Source organism: Podarcis vaucheri, assembly GCF_965113315.1.
Source record: "Podarcis vaucheri genome assembly, chromosome: 15".
NCBI classification, from domain to species: Eukaryota; Metazoa; Chordata; class Lepidosauria; order Squamata; family Lacertidae; genus Podarcis; species Podarcis vaucheri.
In genome coordinates this window covers 17117020-17137754 of record NC_138753.1, presented here as the reverse complement: position 1 = coordinate 17137754, position 20735 = coordinate 17117020, and the positions used below count along the sequence as shown (strand labels likewise).

At 49.2% G+C, this 20735-nt stretch overlaps 1 protein-coding gene across 1 annotated transcript in view; it reads right to left on the bottom strand.

The window, feature by feature from the left end:
• The window catches only part of LRRC75A (leucine rich repeat containing 75A), a 36255-nt gene that overhangs the window by 9946 nt on the left and 5574 nt on the right, over positions 1–20735 (bottom strand). The window contains exon 2 of the mRNA XM_082201508.1: positions 7430–7558. Coding sequence (XP_082057634.1) covers positions 7430–7558 — 129 coding nt within the window. The remainder of the gene's footprint in view (positions 1–7429; positions 7559–20735) is intronic.

Here is a 20735-nt window from a genome sequence, read left to right as displayed (position 1 = left end):
TGCAATCTACAATCCTACCAGCCTAATAGGCTGATTAACTTCCTCCTGGAGCCTGATTGGTCTTCTCCTGCAAGCCAATCAGTTGTTGCATTCTAGGATCCTACTTGCCTATTGTTCTAGGATCCAAGCTTAGTACATAAGAGCAGGCAGAACAGCCTCTGTGCCTCCGCCAGCTCCTGGGGTGGGGGGAGGCTTTGAAACTCCCACCCCCATTCACCTTACCCAGGTCAGCTAGAAAACAAAATATCAGCAGGACATTTCTCCTTATGATGCAACATCACTGGGAGGTTCAGCTAAGCTAAGCCTGGTCGGATGGCTGCCTCTCAAGGATTCTTCAGATGAGATTCCCATATTGGTGGGGCCTGGGCTGGTTGCCCTTGGAGTCCCTTCAAAGCCTATGGTTCCATTACTCAATAAGCTCTTTGCCATCCCACCTAGAACATGAGGCATCCTAAGGCAACTTCAAATAGTGCATCTAATTAAAAAGGGCCCATGCATGCTTTTCCAGCTCAATCCCACCACTCCAAACTTTATTGGAAGACCACCCTCCACCCCGTCCCCCCAAGCATTTGCTGGCTTAAGCAGGCAGGGCGGTTGATGCTGCCAGCTTCACATGGTCAGTTTGGCATCTTCATATGACAATGGCAGTAAAGGTAAAGGGACCCCTGACCATTAGTTCCAGTCATGGCCGACTCTGGGGTTGCGGCGCTCATCTCGCTTTATTGGCCGAGGGAGCTGGCGTGCAGCTTCCGGGTCATGTGGCCAGCATGACTAAGCCGCTTCTGGCAAACCAGAGCAGCGCACGGAAACGCCGTTTACCTTCCCACAGGAGCGGTACCTATTTATCTGCTTGCACTTTGACGTGCTTTCGAACTGCTAGATTGACAGGAGCAGGGACCGAGCAACGGGAGCCCACACCGTTGTGGGGATTCGAACCATCAACCTTCTGATTGGCAAGTCCTAGGGAGGAAGAGGTGGCAGGTGGAGCCCCATCTGACTCCCGGGGCCGTAAAAGTATGTTTGTCTGAGTCAACTGAGGGTTCCCTGCTCAGCCTTCACCAAGCCAAACCAAGATGGATGAGCCTCAGTTCAGAAGATGATGCGGACAGGGAGCTCAGCAGATCCACCTGCCTCTGGCTGCAGGAGCGACCCTCCTGGTGCACCGCAAACACTCACGTTCCTAGCACAAAGGCAGCCAGAGGGAGGAGGCAAAGTCCAGGAAGACACCCTGGTCAGCATCCCTGAGAGCAGCGCTCCCAACAGGACAAAGAAAACACACGGGATGGAGTTGGGAACAGCCTGCTAAATGAGTAGAGCAGAGCTATATGGCTTGGCCTTTTGTGCTGGCAAAGGCAGCTCGCTGACCAGCCCAAAGCCAGCAGCCTGCTCTCACCCATCAAATTTACAGCTCCTTGAGCACCTGCCCTGGTTCTTGTCCCCTTGTCAGCCATGTGGGGTCAAACTCCACTGCTTCCCAAGGGCAAATGGGGGAGCGGAGCACGCTTGTCTCCTTCTACAGTCATTGAAAGGAGGGCAGAGGAGGCCAATGGGCTCTCAGCACCAACGCACATACTTGGAGATTAAAACGTAGCTTACGACATGAAAACAATAGAAACCTATGACAAAATTGGTCATAAACAATAAAGGAAACTAAGCGGTTTCCAGCTGTAATGCTTTAAGAGATATGATTTTTTTTTACAAATGGGTAAAAGTTTAATGGTAAGGATTTGCTGAACTAACAAATCGAACTGGAATACAAAGAAGGGAGGTATGAGGAGGTCCGAGGAAATAAGTGTATGGAAGATATGTTATTGAAAATTAATGTGTGTTTTTAACTGTTTTTTATTTTGTATGTTTATTTTTTCTTTTTCTTGTTATATCTTAAAAACTTTTAATAAATATCTTTTAAAAAAAACAATAAAGGAAACATTTTTTAAAAATACAAAACCAAACCAAACAATTGCCACATACAGTGGTACCTCTAGTTATGAACTTAATTCGTTCCGGAGGTCCGTTATTAACCTGAAACTGTTCTTAACTAGAGGCGTGCTTTCACTAATGGGGCCTCTTGCTGCCGCTGCACCACCGGGACACAATTTCCGTTCTCATCCTGGGGCAAAGTTCTCAACTCGAGGTAACTCTTCCAGGTTAGCGGAGTTTGTAACCTAAAGTGTTTGTAACCTGAGGCGTTTGTAACTCAAGGTACTACTGTAAATCGCTACAAAATCTAAAATAAAGATGCGAGAAACCAACGGCAACAATCCCTCCGCTCCCATAAACAACACACATCTCAGCAAGAAATAGAGAGCTGACACTGGAAATAATCCATAGGTGGTCTTTAACCACTCGCAGACTGGCTTATGCAGCTCCTTCTTCCTTGCAGAGATGCTGGAGTGGTTGCCAAGAAACTACTACACGTATATACATGTGTGGTGGTCCTGTGCCAAAGTACAGCTCTTCTGGAACTCAATTTTTCAAGAAATAGGTAAAATTGTTGACCGTGAGATCGTTGCCTCCCTGCAGATAGCACTCCTCAATCTATTTGAAACTGGAAATGTCCCCACACACTGCAGAGAGATGGTGTTGCATTTATTATTGGCCACCAGGGCTATTCTTGCCAGGCACTGGAAAGACTTAAATGGGGCTGCCCTTTTAGCATAGTACGACAAAGTGGGCGAGATGGCGCTGTTGGAAAAACTTACTTGCAAATTAGAAGCAGCAAGAGGGCAAAATAAAACTAATGAATTCTCTGCAATATGGCATGCTTTTATTAAGCATGTAAAGGATGGTTTGCACAATTTGAACCTGCATCCAGCATTCAGAAGTCTATGGCTGCTTTAATAAAATACAGTGGTACCTCAGGTTAAGTACTTAATTCGTTCTGGAGGTCCGTTCTTAACCTGAACCTGTTCTTAACCCGAAGCACCACTTTAGCTAATGGGGCCTCCTGCCGCCGCCGCACGATTTCTGTTCTCATCCTGAAGCAAAGTTCTTAACCCGAGGTACTATTTATGGGTTAGCAGAGTCTGTAACCTGAAGCGTCTGTAACCTGAAGTGTCTGTAACGCGAGGTACCACTATATAGGCCACAACTTTCCCTCTCCCTATATATGCTCATGTTACTGTTAAGAAATGTACAAATAAGCTCCTAACTGATACCGATCCCCTCCTCATCCTGACCTTTCCGTTGCTTATTGCATAATTCTGTAATATATATCTTTCAAACTAAGTGCCTTTAATATTTTGCAACACTGCATTTTAAAAAAAAATAAACAAAAAGCCACTTCCCTGTCCCCATCTTGCTCTGAGAGAATTAAGACATAATGTCAGTCATGCATGAGTATGATCCAGGTCTCCGCTGCCGCCCCCCCTCCACTTCACAACAGAGCACCTTCCTCTGTGGGTGCCAGAACTAAAGACAGCTGGTCTGGTCTGGCTGGCTGCCATTCTTGGGGGCAGGAAAGGCAAACTGCCACCCCCGTTCCGCTGGTCTCTGGGATTCGCTCTAGGCTAGGCCATAAGGGCTCCCTATTCTCACAGGCTGCAGAGGGCCGAGATCTCCCTTTGCTGGTAGGGTTGTGTGTTGCGTTTGTGGGACTCTGCACAGAAGCAAAACTTGGAATCTCAGGAAGGATTCTCAGGTCAGCAGGCAGGGTTGGGTGGGGGCGGAGCTCCTAGCAGGGACTGGTGACTCAGCCAGGTGCCCTGTGCCCCCCACCCCTCCCCACAACAGGAAAGCAACTAATTGCTCCATCCAAGCCAGCCCCCTGCTGAATTACTGCATGAATTCTTTATCAAGCCGCGTGAAATATTCATGGCGACCTATTTTACAAAGCAAGATATGGACCACGGAGGGCAGGTAGCAGCGCACTGTGGATCATTCCTCCTGCTTCGGAGGGGTTGGAGGAAGGAAGGAGAGCTTTGGGAGGCCTTGGCATGGGACGGGCAGGGCATTCCTTGAAGTGGGAATCTAACTGGTCCTATCAGTTAGGCGACCGCCCAGAGGCCATGTCACCATGTGCAAAAACAAGGCCATGTGCAGCAGCCCTGCTCCGTGGGTGGACACAGGCTGGATGGTGACATTTGGGAAGACTGTGGGTCTTTGTAGACAAGCAGAGAGAGAGAGAAGAAAATATATTTGTGCAGCAAAAGCAAAGGCAGTGGACTGCTAACTGAAAGCGGGTTTTTGTTCTACCAGGAGAACAAATCTTTTATTCAAAGTCCTCCAGCATAAGGCGAAAGCACCTTTGCTCAGTTGTGTCACTCTGAGCCCTTGTGACTTCACAGCGGTGACGCTCCCAGCCCTTCCCAGAGGCCAAACATGCAGCACCTTCCCAGAGAAGACCAGAATGCCAAAGACTCCCGTCGGGGGAAGTAGCAATCTGCTCCAGACTAATTCCGGGCTTGGCAACCGGCTGCAATCCGACTCGGAGAACCTGCGAGGAGAGACTCCGTGTTCCCTTCCCTGCAACATCCTTTTGGGGACACAGAGGAGGCGCTGGCCCAGTTTGTCACCAGCAGACGCCGGGCTGCCATCACGTCCCACAGCAAGAGCACCGGCAAGAACATCTCGCAGCCAAGGAGGCCGAAGGAGAGACGCTAAGCCAGAGAAGTGCTACCTGGCAATGCAGAGCTGAGAGATGGTGCAGGGTGTGTGTGTGTGTGTGTGTGTGTGTGTGTGTGTGTGTGTGTGTATGTTAGGAGCAGACGGAGAGGGTACATAGCAAGCAGGTTTCTGGATTTGCTGTCCTGGAGACCAAACAGAGGGTCGCAGGAGAAGTACCAGCAGATGGGATTGTGTTCTAAGAAGTGCTGGAGCACTTGTGGATTGTGTTCTAAGAAGTGCTGCAACAAAAGAGAAAGAGCAACTGGAAGAATTTACAATGGCAATGGGAACCCAGGGACTGAGACTTCCTTTTTCTTGCTCACACATTTCCAGGCTTGCTTTAACCATCCTAACAGAGAGGCGCTTTGTTTAGAAAGGGAAAAAATGCCAAATGAATAACATTCAGAAACGTGGTTGCTCCACCTGCCCCCCCCCTTGGCCACCACTACTGACCAGGTCCATCCCCAAAACCCAGGTGGGGGGGAAAAGTAGGTATGAAAAGTAAGATGGCCGCCTCCTTGCACACATAGCTACACCCACGCCCAGCTCCATGAATCGATTCCAATAAAATAAAATAAAATGCCCAACTCCAGCAAGCCTCTCTCCTGTAAACCTTGCCCCAGAGACCTCTGAAACCTCACTAACTCAGCCTGCAGGTTAAGGAGCCTTGCTCAGGGCAACTGCATTCACACAGGAGCCCAAATGCTGAAATGAAAAACAGAGTGTTCCTTTTTGCTCCTAGCGACTATCCAAATGCAGCTGGAGTAAACAACGCATCATACGCCACTTTATAAAAAACAAAAATATTGTTAACTTTAAGGAATTCTATTTGTTGTTTATTCAGTTGTCAACAAGCATGTTTTAATGACGACAGCAAGGGAGGAGCCTGTTTCAAGGAAATGAGGGTTTATTAGCGGTCAAAGCTGCATCATTTGGCTGCAGCCACCACTGTGCCCCTGCTTTCCAAACAACACACCCTCTGCATGTATGCCTGTTCCCCCTGCAAGTCTTTCTTCCTCTGCTGCCGCCCATCTCCTTGATTAAGTCGTTCATCTCACCCACATTAAGTCTGTTCGACCCACTTGCTGCACAGCAGGGGTTTTTTTTTGGGGGGGAGAAGAAAAATATCCTGAGCCTTCACTCTGCATATCCCAGCCCCCCGCTCTCAATTAAAGGGAAGATTCTCATCACAGTTCCTCACCTGTAGAAAAACAAGATTTGCCTGAGGGGGGAAAGAATCAATACACTTCTACCTGTTTAGTAACTCACATCCCTCAATTACATTATTAAATGAACTGAAATCAAACGGCAATTACTCTCGCAAAGCATCAATAAAACATTGCAGCACCAGTCGCTCAGAGCTGGCCCATCGCCTCTTTCTGGAGAAGCACCACTTTCCAGGGATGGGATTGCTAGTCCAGGATCCCTGCTCGGATGGGAAGCATTGGCTTGGTTCAAACCCTGAAAACATTATTGTTGGGGGTTTTTTTAAGGATCATCAGCTTATCTGGAAGGCTGTGGGTGCCTGTGTAGAGAGATGTCTTACTGGCAAGGAGCTCACCCTGGAACACACAACCCACCCTGAAAGGTTGGCTCCCAAGGGCAGCGTCTGGTTGACCAAAGATTCACCCACAACCTTCAGAGGCTGGAGTCAGAGGGATCAACCCTTGGAAATTCCAGTCCATCTGCAGCAGCTTTCCCCAACGTGGACCTCCCATCTTGCCCAGCCAGCATGGCCAATGGTCAGAGATGGTGGAAGCTGGAGGCCAAGGCTGGGGAAGGCTGACCAATGGTCAGGGCCAAGACCTTTGGGGGGGACGGACCTGGAAATGGTATTAGCATGGGTGTTGGATGTATGTCAGTCAGCGCTGAGTGGCTACAGTAACAAAGGGAGGTGTGGAAGGCTGTGGCTTATGGACAGGCAAGAAATGGAGGCATGTCTCCCCCAGGAGAGGAGCCAAACCAAGAATGAGCCCAGCCCTGAGCAAGCAGAAAGAGTAAAGCCAAGGAGAAGAAAGTCGTAGACTCTTCCGAACTTCCCTCCCCCACGTCAGAAGAGCAAAAAAGCATCTCCCCTCCCATCAGATGCAGCTGCAGAGAGTAACCCAGAAATCTCAAGAGACTGCCATCGTCAGCTGAAGACTTGTCTGTGAAAATCTCCCAGGAGAAATCTAATCCCATTATAGGGAGCGATAAGCAAAGGCTGCCTGGAGGGAGAGGAAGGCGAGACAAGGAGGAGGGGGCAGCCGGGAGGCAGGTGCGTCGTCACCTTGAGGAGTGCATGGGGGACATTGGGCCGAGTTCACGGAAATGAACGGACCTCACTTAGTCATGCTCCTTTGTTTCAGTAGGGCTAGTCTGAGCAAAGCTTAGTGCAATACCACTAATGAAGTTTATCATGGCAGAAAATTGTCGACTTCTGCCAATCATGTTAACATGCTGCACTCTGCCGCAGAGGAGACTTGGACTTTGAGGGATGGGGAGGGGTGTAGTAGGGTGTCAGTTCCCCAGCCCCAAACAGGCTGCCTCTTCTGCATGTTTTGCTCTTTTAAACGGTAACAAAATGTAGGAATGACTGCAAGAGAAGGAGAGGGGCCAGCAATGCCTGACTCTGGGCTGGGAATGTAACCCTCCCTCCCTCCCACCCCACCCCAGCCAACATGGCCAGACTTTGGAATATCAAAGTTCAGAGCTTATGAACACACCTACAACATGCCTCCTCTTGAGAAGAAGGAAGCAGCAGCAGCTATAGCTCCCCCCCCCCCGCCCCCAGCTTCTCACTCTTCCTTTCAACAGCCCAAAGCAAACCCCACCAAGCACTCACCGGTTTGGGGCAGTGGATGTACCTGGCCAGGCTGATGATCAGGTCATGGGTAATTGGATCAACCAGGTTCCTGAAGCTGGCGTAGCGATACAGGACATCATCCAGCGAAGTTGACTCCATGCCCAGGTCCTGCAAAGGAGCAAAGCCAGTCAGGTGGGCGGGCACCTTGGAGTGCCCAGGCAAACCTCAGCAACTGGGCGATGCCAGCAGCCACAGCCCTGCAATCACACCCAGAGCCGACCCCCAAACGTTCAGGAAGGTTGCACTACAAGGCCACTACCCCACCATACCCCAATATTTGAGGATTCTAGGGTTGGGGTTGTCTTGACCTGAGAAGCTGCATAAGTCTGGACGGGCACCACTAAGTAGGTAAGAGGTGCCAGCTGGATCAGGCCAAAGGCCTGTCTTCAGTGGCCACCCAGATGCCCCCAATGAGAAGGCTGCATTATGGGCATGAGTGTAAGACAAGAGTCAGCAACATTTTTCAGCCATGGGCTGGTCCACCGTCCCTCAGACCATGTGGTGGCACGGACTATATTTTTTTTTGGGGGGGGGGGAAATGAATGAATTCCTATGCCCCACAAATAACCCAGAGATGCATTTTAAATAAAAGCACACATTCTACTCATGTAAAAACATGCTGATTCCCGGACCATCCGCAGGCTGGATTGAGAAAGCGATTGGGCCGCATCCGGCCCCCAAGCCTTAGGTTTCCTACCCCTGGTGTAAGAGCACCCCTGAAGTGGGAGAAGGAGCAGAGGTCATTTGACTCTCTTCCTCACATGCCATTTGTTTGCTGAGGCACCTGATGGGTCGAGTGGACTTGTAGGGCTGTGTGGGTCAAGGAGGGAAGGGTGAGTTTTCCTCCCACTCATCCACATTGCTCAACCAGCCAGGTGGGTCACATTGATACCCCCATGGCCCTGGACCAACTTCTGCTCCCTCACGCCTTGGCAGCTCCACTTGCAAGAGGAGATTTGAACAGGCCCCTCTGAAAGGGAACCCCAGGCACAGGCAGCAATGGGGAGCAGCCCCACACAGATTCAGGCCAATTGCTCAACTGGATCTCCACTCTAACTTTTGAAAACAGGGGGAGGAAGGGGGCGGGTGTTCCTTCCCACAGAAGGGGTCTTGGTGGGTAGGTGGGTGGGAGACAGCAATATGAAACCTCGTCAGCGCAATCAAAAAGGTTTATTTCTGCCTGGGATCCCTTATGCTGCTCTGGGGATCCTGCTGCTTCCCCAATTTCCATTCATTCCAAAGTGTGACCTGAGCAGTGGTTGGATGGAACAGGGTGACAGAATCTGAACTCCTGCCAGCCCTGTCAGCTGGAGAAGGAAGGTGAGCCATCAAGTCTGGCAGAGCCACCCATTGACACTTGAAAACCAGCCAGGGTCAAGTGGAGGTTGCTGGGGGAGCAATTGCATCACGTCTCTGCAAGCACTTCTGGATCCTGTAGGGGATATTCTGAAACACAGAGCCCATAAAATTCTGCCCCTCTCCCATCTTGAAATGAGCATTCAGCGCGCACACGCACAAGCCCCAAATTGCTGCAGCACAGTGATGCTTCCCCTCCCCACCCTATAGTTGAAACCTCCCCAAGTGAGAGCAGCATCCAAGCCAGATGAGCTCATCCCTGGCACAGTCTGTCACTAAGAGTCTGACTTGACTGGGCAAATTGCCTCCCAGCTGAGCACACTGGGCTATCTATCAACCAAGACGGCTGTTAACAAACCTCCCCAGTAAACAGGGGGAAGTAGGGGAGGAAGGAAGGTGGTTTAGGGCCTGTGCCAATGGGCTCCTATATCTGTTCTGTACACTGAGGAGTGAAACCCCCTTCTGTGCAAGGACTCTCAGCAGCCCCCTTTTATTGCATTTCCTGCAAGGAATTTTGTGCAAATACCCCCATGGCAAGAGCACCATGCACCTGCACAGCTTCTCTGCGCATGAAGTAATGGGCTTCAGTGGCTGGGAAGCTGGGACCACTTCACCTGAACCACCTTCAGCTGCACGAGGGACCAAGGCCACAGGGGCAGCTTCAAGCAAGTCATTTGCAACCACAGCAGAAAGTCACAACAAGAAGAGAGAGAAACGAGGACACTCTTGTTCCAAAGCAGAGATGAAATGTGCAACACACAGAGCATCTTTGGGGCAGAATATGCAAAGAAAGAGAAGGAACTGCCAGACATCAGTTGAGCAATGGCAACTGACCGTTTCTGTCAAATTTGGCAACAGCAAATAATGTAGTAACAGAGCTGACACACTGCCTTTCTTCCACGAACAGGAAGCAAATCTTTAAGTGACCTGACAACTTGGATAAGGGCTCCAGAAATCTGGGTTTCTCTACAAGTCAATGGACCTCGGGGGGATGGGGACAGAGTGCAAGGCCTTCCCCATCCCCATCCAAAATAAAAATGCCCATCAAGAAGGATAGATGACACCAGGTGAGCGTCAACCCTTACCGAAGCCATCACCCAGAAGACAGCACTGATGACTGATGCCAGTCTGGGCAGAATTTGGGAGAGCAGCATTTTACCCCAGTGAAAACAGAGCTGCAGGTAATTCTCTCGAGGTCAAACTGCAAGCCTTTCCAAAATAGTGTCAGCTTCTTCTGAGATGTCACATCAAGGGTCCCCACACACCCCAGAGATGAATGCCGACTGTCTGGGCATGTGATTCAAGTGGCCATGAGTCCTTGGTGCCTCTAAGCCTGAACAGAGAGGGAGCAAGAGCAGCAGGACTCAAAGATATGGATCCTAGGAGCTCTCCTGCTCAGAAGTCCCATAGGACAAGGAAGTCCTACCTTAAGAAACATTGGGCTCACTAAGAAACTGACCTGGACACTTTCCCCATTATCTCAGACATTAAAATAACCCTTGCCTGCCTCTCAAGGGATTCACATTTTAAGGGTCTGAGCACCTGACCTCGAAGGGAGGCGATCATGGTGGAACCATGATTAAAGTTGGTGGCAGTCGTGGGGTCAGATGACCTTGACTGATGACGGGCAGGATTTTAAGGATTCCTGTTCTAGAGACTCTTTAGCTTGTGAAGACATCCTGGGAGCAGCACCCACTATTTTGGGGAGCTAGAGATGAGGAATTTACACTCCCACATCCTTTTAACAGCCCAGCCCTCCCAGTTCTCCACTTCTTCCACCTTTCCCCACACCCAAATGACCACTCGTGGGGCTACCACAACCTGATTACAGGAAGGCTGTTATTTCACTCCATATCATCCCCATGAGCTTTTACAATTGGCCTCCCACTTTTTCCCATTAACACACTCAGCATGCAAATATAGGGCTGCCATACAACTGGGATTTCCCAACTGTATATGGGATTCGTCCACTGAAAATAGCATCCGGGCGGAATTTCTGAAAATTGGTAGAAAATGTCCAGGAAAACCTGGACATATAGCAACCCATGTCAGAAGTGTTGGTTTTTTGGCGGATTTCCTTAAAAATAGCTCAAAAACTTCAGTTATGTGGCAACCCTATGAAATAGAACAGCTATCAAACTTCCTTCTGTCTCCCCAACTCCAGCCACCACTGTCTCTTTTAACTACTTTACTTCCTCTTCCTCATAGTGTAGCAGTCTCTTTCTCCAAATGGGCAGCTGCTGTTCCCACTAGATGGGCCCTACTCCCACCGTGAATCCCTTGCCTCCCCAACATTTACCCACTTTAACGGACTCCTCACTCCTATATCCCTTTTCCAAACTCCCGGCTGTTCTCTGGGCCCATCCAGCACAACTCAGGACTCAGGAAGGGGGAGCTAGTAGCTGCCTGCTGGTTCCCAGGCCCTGGGTCCTTGCCCTCTGGCTCCTAGGGCAGCCCTTTCCTTGGACGATGAACCAGAGAATCTCGAACTCCTTTGGGGCTCCTTATGTGAGGCAGCAGCAACCTTCCAGTCCAGGGCTCCGAGGCAGCTGGAAACACTCACTGCCCGACCCCTCTTTTGCTTAAGGCACCCAAATCCCACCTGCCCCATGCTGAAAATTGCCCCCAGCAAAAGCAGCAGCAGCAGCAGCAGCAGCAGCTAGTTCTATTAAATGCTGCGACAGGAGGTCTCTCCAGGGGCTGCATGCCTGCTCCTTGTACCCAACTGGGACTGCTGGATCACAGGGTGCGGTAGGTGGGCCCGTCTCTCCCCCCCCCCAATTCAGCCTCCAAATGACCCACACATCGCAGTCACTCACTCCCAGTTTAGAAATCCCTCCCTTTGGGAGAAGCTGGAGGCTAAAGCAGAATAAAGCTGCCACAAGAGCAGATTTGGGAGTGAGCTACAGGCACACTCGCAACCAGTGGCGTAGCGTGGGGGGTGCCAGGGGTGCCGGCCGCACCAGGCGCAACATTTGGGGGGGGGCGCGTTTGGCCGGCCCTCCTCGAGGAAGCAGGAACCCCACTGTCCTCGGACCTCCTCCGAAGCCAGGCGGTGGGGCGGAGAGACCTTCTCCCCGCGCCAGCCTTCGGAAGGCTGCTCCGAAGCCTGGCGGTGGGGCGGAGAGACCTTCTCCCCGTGCCAGCCTTCGGATGGCTGCTCCAAAGCCAGGCGGTGGGGCGGAGAGACCTTCTCCCCGCGCCAGCCTTCGGAAGGCTGCTCCGAAGCCTGGCGGTGGGGCGGAGAGACCTCCCCGCGCCAGCCTTCGGAAGGCTGCTCCGAAGCCTGGCGGTGGGGCGGAGAGACCTTCTCCCCGCGCCAGCCTTCGGATGGCTGTCCTGAAGACTTGTGGTGGAAGCAGTGGCGTAGCGTGGGGGGGTGCAGGGGGGCCTGCTGCACCTGGCGCAACACCGGGGGGGGGGGCGGAAGAGAGACTCGAGTGCTAAAATCCACGGGTTAGGGGGCGCAAATTACTTGCCTTGCCCTGGATTAGGGGGCGCAAATTACTTGCCTTGCCCCGGGTGCTGAGAACCCACGCTACGCCACTGCTCGCAACCGGCACATGGTACAGCCCCCTCCTGGGTCCAGGTGGGGAGGTCAGAAAGAGATCTACAGTGGTACCTTGGGTTAAGAACTTAATTCATTCTGGAGGTCCATTCTTAACCTGAAACTGTTCTTAACCCGAAACACCACTTTAGCTAATGGGGCCTCCTGCTGCCACCGCACGATTTCTGTTCTCATCCTGAAGCAAAGTTCTTAAACCGAGGTACTATTTCTGGGTTAGCGGAGTCTGTAACCTGAAGCGTCTGTAACCTGAGGTACCACTGTACATGGAAAGTGGAAGTCAGTGAGGGAGGGTGAGGGAGAAGAGCTGTCTCACTCTTTCTCTTAGGAGCAGGGAGGACAAGGTTCGCTGCTTTCAATGCTCTTATTATTGAGATCCTTTTATTTCTCACACCACACCCCCTGAAATCTTCCTCCTCTCTGTGCAGAAACAGCTCCCGGGGTCATTATTCTGTTCCTCCCACAGCCAAGGAGAGCCAAGGAAGAGGCACAGGGAAGCAGATGCAGAGGGGCTCCCGCCCAATGGGTCACACAGACTCATCAGAGAGAAAACAAAGCAGGGGGAGAATCAGCGCTGCCCCTCCCCCAGCATCAGCGGAGAGAAACTGGCTGGGAAGCCGGAGCAGGAAGCAGAAGACTGCCAAGAGGATCCCTCCATCCGGCAGCACAGCGGGTGGGAGGGCAACAGAGGCAGCTGTGCAGCTTCCGGCCAGGGGTGTGTGTGTGTGTGTGTGTGTGTGTGTGTGTGTAGAGGGAGCAAGATGGGACTCTGTGCTGTGGCAGAGGCAGCAGCAAAGTTCTCCTTTCCTCTGAGGCTGCTACTGCTGCCACCAACCTTCCCCCCTCCAACGCACCATCCAGAAAAAGCCACTCTGCATTTGCTGGGGAGTTCTCTTCTCACCTGCGGGAAGGGCAAAGGCAGGTCCATGCCCCTAGAAATACAGTGGTACCTCGGGTTAAGAACTTAATTCGTTCTGAACCTGAAACTATTCTTAACCTGAGGTACCACTTTAGCTAATAGGGCCTCCCGCTGCTGCTGCGCAATTTCTGTTCTCATCCTGAAGCAAAGTTCATAGCTAGAGGTAATATTTCTGGGTTAGCGGAGTCTGTAACCTGAAGCGTCTGTAACCCGAGGTACCACTGTACAAGCTGGACCCAGCCAGGGGAGGTGTGTGGCTGGTTGCTGGGATCGGTGGCCTGGTCTCCTATCCAAGCCAAGAGCGTTTTGAGTTGCGTTGGGTGGCAGGGGTGAGGACAGGTCTGCTTGTGCCCAATGCCTCCTGCTAGGAAGCCGCCACATCTACCCTGCCATGTTCAAATGTGGGAAGGTGCTCTGTACATGCCTCGAGGCCTCTTGGAATCCTGTGCACCAAATGCAAAGCAAAGCCCCTTTCCCACTCTCTCTCTCTCCTTTTCTCCTCTTGTGATTACTGTATTGTCCTGCAGGTTGCTACTGGCCATGCTGCGCTTTCCCATCCAAAAGGAAGCCCAAGCATGTGGGGTGTGCTTGTGTGAAATTATAGAAATGAGAACCCCCCCACACAAGGGAGGAAGACCAGAACCCTCACACCTGCCCAGGCCAGCTCGCTGGGCTTCCCTCGCTGGATGAGCCCCAGCATGGGGAAAAGCAGTTCTGGAGCTCAGCCACGGCTGGCTGGCAGAAAGCCCAAGGCCCCCCCCCCACCATGCCCTTGTGACACAACTCCCCCTCCTTGAGCAGCTGATAAGCTGCCACACACAGAGCCAAAGGGTTAGCTGCTCCCTGGCCCATCAGCAGCAAGCTTGCCCTGTCTGGGGAGCTCCAACTGACTCTCTGGGCACAAGCCTTTCCTTCTGCTTCCCCTTGCAGGATTTGACCTCCCGTCTCCACCATTGGATGTGCACCAGACCTCCCTGTCCCTGAGCTTTCCATTATCCTCGCTGCTCACACACAGCTGCCCTTGGCTTTCGCTCTTCCCTCATCGCCTCTTCTCTCCCACGCAGCCCCCTGCTCCAAATGCAATTTCGCATCATTTAAGCCAAGATGGATTACGGGCGGGGGGGGGAGGCAGTCCGCCCAAGTGCAGGCAACGAGGCAGGGCCTCTCCTACACTCCTCGCCCTCCCCAAAAGCTTGCTTCTCCAAAAGGGACAAATATATTTGAAAGGTATTATTTGCAAGAGCACAGGAAATGAGGAGCCTGAGCCCGTCCCCCCTGCACCTCACACTATGGAGAATGCCAAATGAAAGATCTCCTCCTCTTCCTCTAGGTTCAATAAGCCCAGATTCTTAGTGAGCTTGTTTTCATTCCTTGCCAAAGAGGGATAAGCCGGTTTACATACTGGCATGCAGGGTGTGTACTACACACATATCATGTATGCACAAACAAGTGTGCGCACACACAGTGCCGAGCTGAGAGCAGGGAAGGTGCATCAGGACCCCACGAAATGCCCTGGAAAGGCAGCTTTTCCACCTGCTCTTAGTTAAGCCTCTCTCCCCAGGTGCCAGCAGAGCTGCTGAACTCAGCCAGAACTGGAGATTCCTGCCAGAGCCAGGAATTTGGAATATGCTCCCAGACCAGCTTACAACTCCAGGGCACTATCCCTTCTCCCTAGCTAGATGCACATGGACACACGTACACTCCCCCACACAGAGAGAAAGCTTCCAAGCCCAAAGCGAATTGCGAGGCAAGGCTTTTCAGTCAATTGACTTAGAAGTGGGGGTTGTCACACACAACGCCCAGAAATCAGCAATGATAGAATACAAGCGCAGCAGGTATGGAACAGCTCGGAGTTAATGACAGACTCTCGCACCAAACTCACCTCTCAAGCAGCCACAAGACAGCTCCATGGACAGACCCAGGAAGGGGTGTGCTCTGTCCTCCGCCCTGGCAAAAGGCTGGCATGTTGGCCATGGGGAAGGCAATTGTGCAAGGCGGGGGGGGGGGGAGCTTGCCTGCTACTGGGAGCTTGGAAAACAGAAAGAAACTTTAAGAGACAGCTTCCCACTCCCCAGAAAATCTATTTTCTACACAATCCAGGCAGCAGCTGCTGCTGCCTTAAAGCACCCCAAGGACTGGGCTACCCATTCCTGAGGCTGTCCTTGGGAACAGATTTCCATTGGATCCACCAGCTAAGCCTAAGAGAGCTTAGGCCGTCACACAGAAGGATCAATATGTGGACTGTTTGCAGGTGGGGGAAATCGTGCCCTGAATACGAAAGGAAGCAGATAGCAGCCACCAGACCCAGCACCACCCTTCTGGGAGGCTGGTGGCGGAAGACTCTGCTTGGCAGGGGTGTCTCCTGCCAAAGGGATATTCTAGGGACTTTAATACTGTTTTATTGGTTGGGGTTTTATTATAACTCTGCATGTGTTTATGCGGAAAGGTTTAATGAAGGTCAGGATAGAAACCCACAAGAAGAAACCAACAGAGAGAAACAAGGCAGAGTCTGATCCTCTGAAGGAGCGACCAGGAGGCGGCAGCCCATGCCAGCCATTTCTGAGCTGAGCTCACTTCTGGAAAAGGAAGACTTTGGTGACCAGGAAATGTAGATGACCCCCTTGCCTCCCCTCATCCACCCGCTGTCACTTTCTCACCAGAATGGGGCACCCCCACACACACACTCCAACTGTCTCTATTCACTTTCTGGCTGAGTTTCCTTCAGAGCTGAGCAGTCTCCCTCTGGGTGTGTGATGACACCCAGGAAGCAAAGCCGCTTAAGAGCTATTCCCCCTCCTGGAGAAAATGTGGGCGGGGGGGGGCGCGGGGGGATCAGACTCTGCCGTTCCCAGGATTCTTTCAGGGACAAGGAGCCATGCAAGTTAACTAGCATAAAATTAGCATAAACACGCTGCGTTCCCATAAGGCAACTTGCACGATAGCCGCGCACAAAGCTGGAGGCTGTTCCCCTTCCCCCTCCTGGGCGCACGTGCCTTTCTTCCTCTGGCAACGAAGCACGCCAAGTCCTCCGCAAGGCTCCCGAGGCCGGCCCAGTCTCCCTCCCTGCCTTTAATTAATTTTCAACAAATGTAACTCAATTACTAGAAAGCCTTTGCGCACCACCGCTGAAATGCGCTGGCTGGCCAGCCTTTGCAACCAAACATGCAGGCAGCTTGCCTCCGACCTCAGCAAACTCAGCCAATAGGGCTGGAGTTCCCTTCCCCAACCCTGCAGCCCAAACACACACTGTCCATCCAGCCTCTCTGGAATCGCTTCTTGCATGCATGGATCACAGACTGTGAAGGTGCAGTGGCCATTGGGAGGGAGAGGGCTCTGTGCCCCTAGCCAGAAGGGACCACATCTCCCACGAGTGGCCAGTTCCACTGCCACAGCCACACACGTCTCTGTTTCTTTAAAAGAGTGGGTCAGATGTGGGCCGGGGGTGTGTGTGATAGATGCTCACCACCATCCAGCCCACAAGCAGCCACAGGAAGACACCTGTTCATCATAAGCCACTGCCACAGCTGTGCTGCCTACCTGCCTCTTTGGTGGAAGTCTGTTGCTCTTTCTCAAACCACTCAGCTCCAACAGGGCCAGAAAGATGCTCACGTGTTCCACAAGCCCATTTCATTTTTTTTTTATAATAATTTTTATTACATTTTTTACAGAAATAACAAAGAGATCAAAAAGTAAGAAGAAGAAAAAAAAAAAAAAGACCAGAAAAAAAGGAAAAAGAAAAACACAACCATTTCGATAACTCATTTCAAATTTCCATTGGACTTCCCCCATCCCTCGCAGAATGCATTTCTTAACAATAAATTTATCAGCAAATTATATCCTTATTTCATATGTTTCTTTCAATTTTCAATTACAGTTTAAATTTAAATCTCTTGATCAATATATACTCTGAACAATATACCATAATATCATTTTTACCCATTTAAACCTTAATTCTTTCATAAATCTTGTCAAATTTCATAAATAATTAAGTTTTGTTACTGGGGCTAGATTCCCAATCACACGACATCTTATGTTTCATATAACTTATAATACTTTTGCAAATAGTTTTTAAATTTTTTCCAGTCCTCCTCCATTGCTTCTTCTCCCAAGTCTCGAATCCTTGCAGTCATCTCGGCTAATTCCATGTAGTTCATCAATTGCGTGTGCCAGTCCTCCAGTGTGGGCAAATCTTGGGTCTTCCAATGCTTAGCGATAAGAATTCTTGCTGCTGTTGTAGCGTACATAAAAAAAGTTCTATCCTTTTTAGACACCTTCTGGCCGACAATGCCCAGAAGGAAGGCCTCTGGTTTCTTGGGAAAGGTGTACTTAAACACCTTTTTTAACTCATTATAGATCATTTCCCAGAAGGCCTTCAGTCTTGGGCAGGTCCACCAGAGGTGAAAGAATGTTCCCTCAGCTTCCTTGCATTTCCAACATTTGTTATCGGACAAATGGTAAATCTTAGCTAACTTAACCGGGGTCATGTACCACCTGTATACCATTTTCATAATGTTTTCTTTCAAAGCATTACATGCAGTAAACTTCATACCGGTGGTCCATAACCTTTCCCAGTCATCAGACATAATATTATAACCAATGTCCTGAGCCCATTTTATCATTGCTGATTTAACTGTCTCATCTTGGGTGTTCCATTTAAGCAGCAAGTTATACATTCTCGATAATAACTTGGTCTTTGGTTCAAGCAACTCTGTCTCAAATTTCGATTTTTCCACCTGGAAACCTGTTTTTTTGTCTAGCTTAAAAACCTCATTAATTTGGGCATAATGCAGCCAATTTTGCACCTTATCCTTTAGTTTTTCAAAGCTCTGCAATCTCCAGTTACCTTCAATATTTTCTATTATTTCCCAATATTTCGGCCAATAAGCCTCCATATTGGTTGTTTTCCGAGCTTTGGCCTCTATTGGTGAGATCCACCTCGGAGTTTTGCTTTCCAATAAGTCTTTGTATTTTTTCCAGACCATATATATTGCTTTTCTGACAATATGGTTTTTAAACATTCCATATGATTTACCCTTGTCATACCACAAATACGCATGCCAACCTAACGAATTGTTGAAGCCTTCCAGATCTAGGACATCAGTGTTTTCTAATAGAATCCAATCTTTCATCCAGCAGAAGGCTGCCGCTTCATAGTATAGCCTTAGGTCCGGCAGGGCAAACCCCCCTCTCTCTTTTGCATCAGTTAATATCTTAAACTTTATTCGGGGCTTTTTGCCCTGCCAGACAAACCTAGAAATGTCCTTCTGCCACTTTCCAAAGCATTCCACTCTGTCCACAATCTGCAAGGCTTGAAACAAAAACAACATCTTTGGCAAAACGTTCATCTTTATAGCTGCAATTCGGCCTAACAAGGATAATTTCAGTCTTGACCAAATTTCTAAATCTTTTTTAACTTCTAACCAACATTTCTCATAATTATCTTTAAATAGATTCAAATTCTTGGAAGACAGATTGACCCCCAGGTATTTCACTTTCTTAACAATATTTAGTTCTGTCTCTTTCTGAAACCCTTCTGTTTCCATGGCCGTCAAGTTTTTCCCTAAAACTTTAGTTTTTTGCTTGTTCAACTTAAAACCCGCCACCCGACCAAATTTCTGGATCAGTTCTAAAACTCTTTTTGTACTGGGTTCTGGCTCCTGTAGTGTTAAAACCAGGTCATCTGCAAATGCTTTCAGTTTATATTGTTTCGCTCCGACCCGTATTCCTTGTACCTGCCGATCCTCCCTTATCATGTTCAGCAAAACCTCCAGGACTGAAATAAACAATAAGGGGGATAGGGGGCACCCCTGTCGTGTTCCTTTTTCAATATGAAGTTCTTCTGTCACCACATTGTTCACTATCAACTTAGCTTTTTGTTCTGAATAGATTGCTTCTATTCCATTCTCAAACCCCCTTCCCACTCCCATCCCTTCCAAATTTTTCTTCATAAATTTCCAGGAAATATTATCAAAGGCCTTCTCCGCATCAATAAAGATCAATACTGCTTTGGTGTTAATATTTGTTTGTAAAAGTTCCAAGATATCAATAATGTTCCTGGTATTGTCAAACAAATGTCTACCTGGGAGAAAGCCGGCCTGGTCTTTATGGATTATCTCATTTAATACTTTTTTAAATCTGTTGGCCAGAATATCCGCAAATATTTTATAATCCACATTTAGGAGTGAGATGGGACGGTAGTTCTTGAGTTGAGTCTTTTCAGTTTCCACTTTAGGTATCAATGTGATGAATGCTTCTTTCCACGTATCTGGTGCCTTCCCTCCCCCCATAATCTGGTTACAAACCTCCTCTAGTGGTTGTATCAAATAGTCTTTTAACGTCCTATAATACTTGGAGGTAAGTCCATCAGGTCCTGGAGATTTGCCCAGCTGCATATTCTGAATGGCATCCTCGATTTCTTGTTGTGTTATTTTACAATTCAGGGTTGATCTCTTCTCTTGAGATATTTCTGGAAGACCATTTTCTTTCAAAAATTGTTCTATCTCGGTTACATCCTCGGGTCCTTGTGTGTACAGCTTTTTAAAGTATTTCTGGAAACACTTTCTAATTTCTCCCGGTTTCTGAATGTTCTTTCCTTCAACTTCTAGATTGGTAACATAGTTTAATTTTTGTCTCTTTTTCAACTGCCAAGCTAGCAGTTTCCCACATTTATTCGCCGATTCAAATGATCTTTGTTTCATTTGTTTAATTCTCCATTCCACTTCTTGGTTAATCAGTTGCGCATATTGTGACTGGTGGAATTTAATTTCTCTTAAGGTCTCTTTGGATTTTGGGTTTAATCTTAATTTTTTCTCGCCGTCTCTTATCTTCTCCAATATCTTGTCTTTTTTACCATTCCAGAGTTTTTTCTTGATCGTATTCTGTTGTATCAGAAACCCTCTCATAACAGCTTTGCTCGCGTCCCAGATTGTTCTTTTTTCCACCGAGGTGTTCAAGTTGATTTCAAAATAGTCCTTTAAAGCTTTTTGGGCCTTCTTTACAATCTCTTGATCTCTTAGCAGGTTGTCATTCATTTTCCATCTGAAGGAGTCGGCAGTAGTAAATCTCATTTCCATTTTCAGGGCGTTATGGTCGGAGCAAGTCTTTGGGCAGATTTCTATTTTTGTGGTCTTAGGTGCCAGCCCTCTAGTTGTCCAAATTTGGTCGATCCTTGTCCATGACAGGTGGGCCTCCGAAAAGAAAGTTCCTTCTTTACCTAGGGGGTTTCTCGTCCTCCATGAGTCAATTAAATCCATATTGTCAGTTAGTTCAAAGAAAGTTTTTGGTAGTCTTCCATCTTTAGTCAAATTCTGGTTCTGTGACTTATCCATAAGAGTAGAGACAACCCCATTCATGTCTCCCATCATAATGATGTTAGAATAGTCCAGATAGTCCAATAATGTCTCATGCAGCTTCTTATAAAATTCTGATTTCCCCTCGTTTGGTGC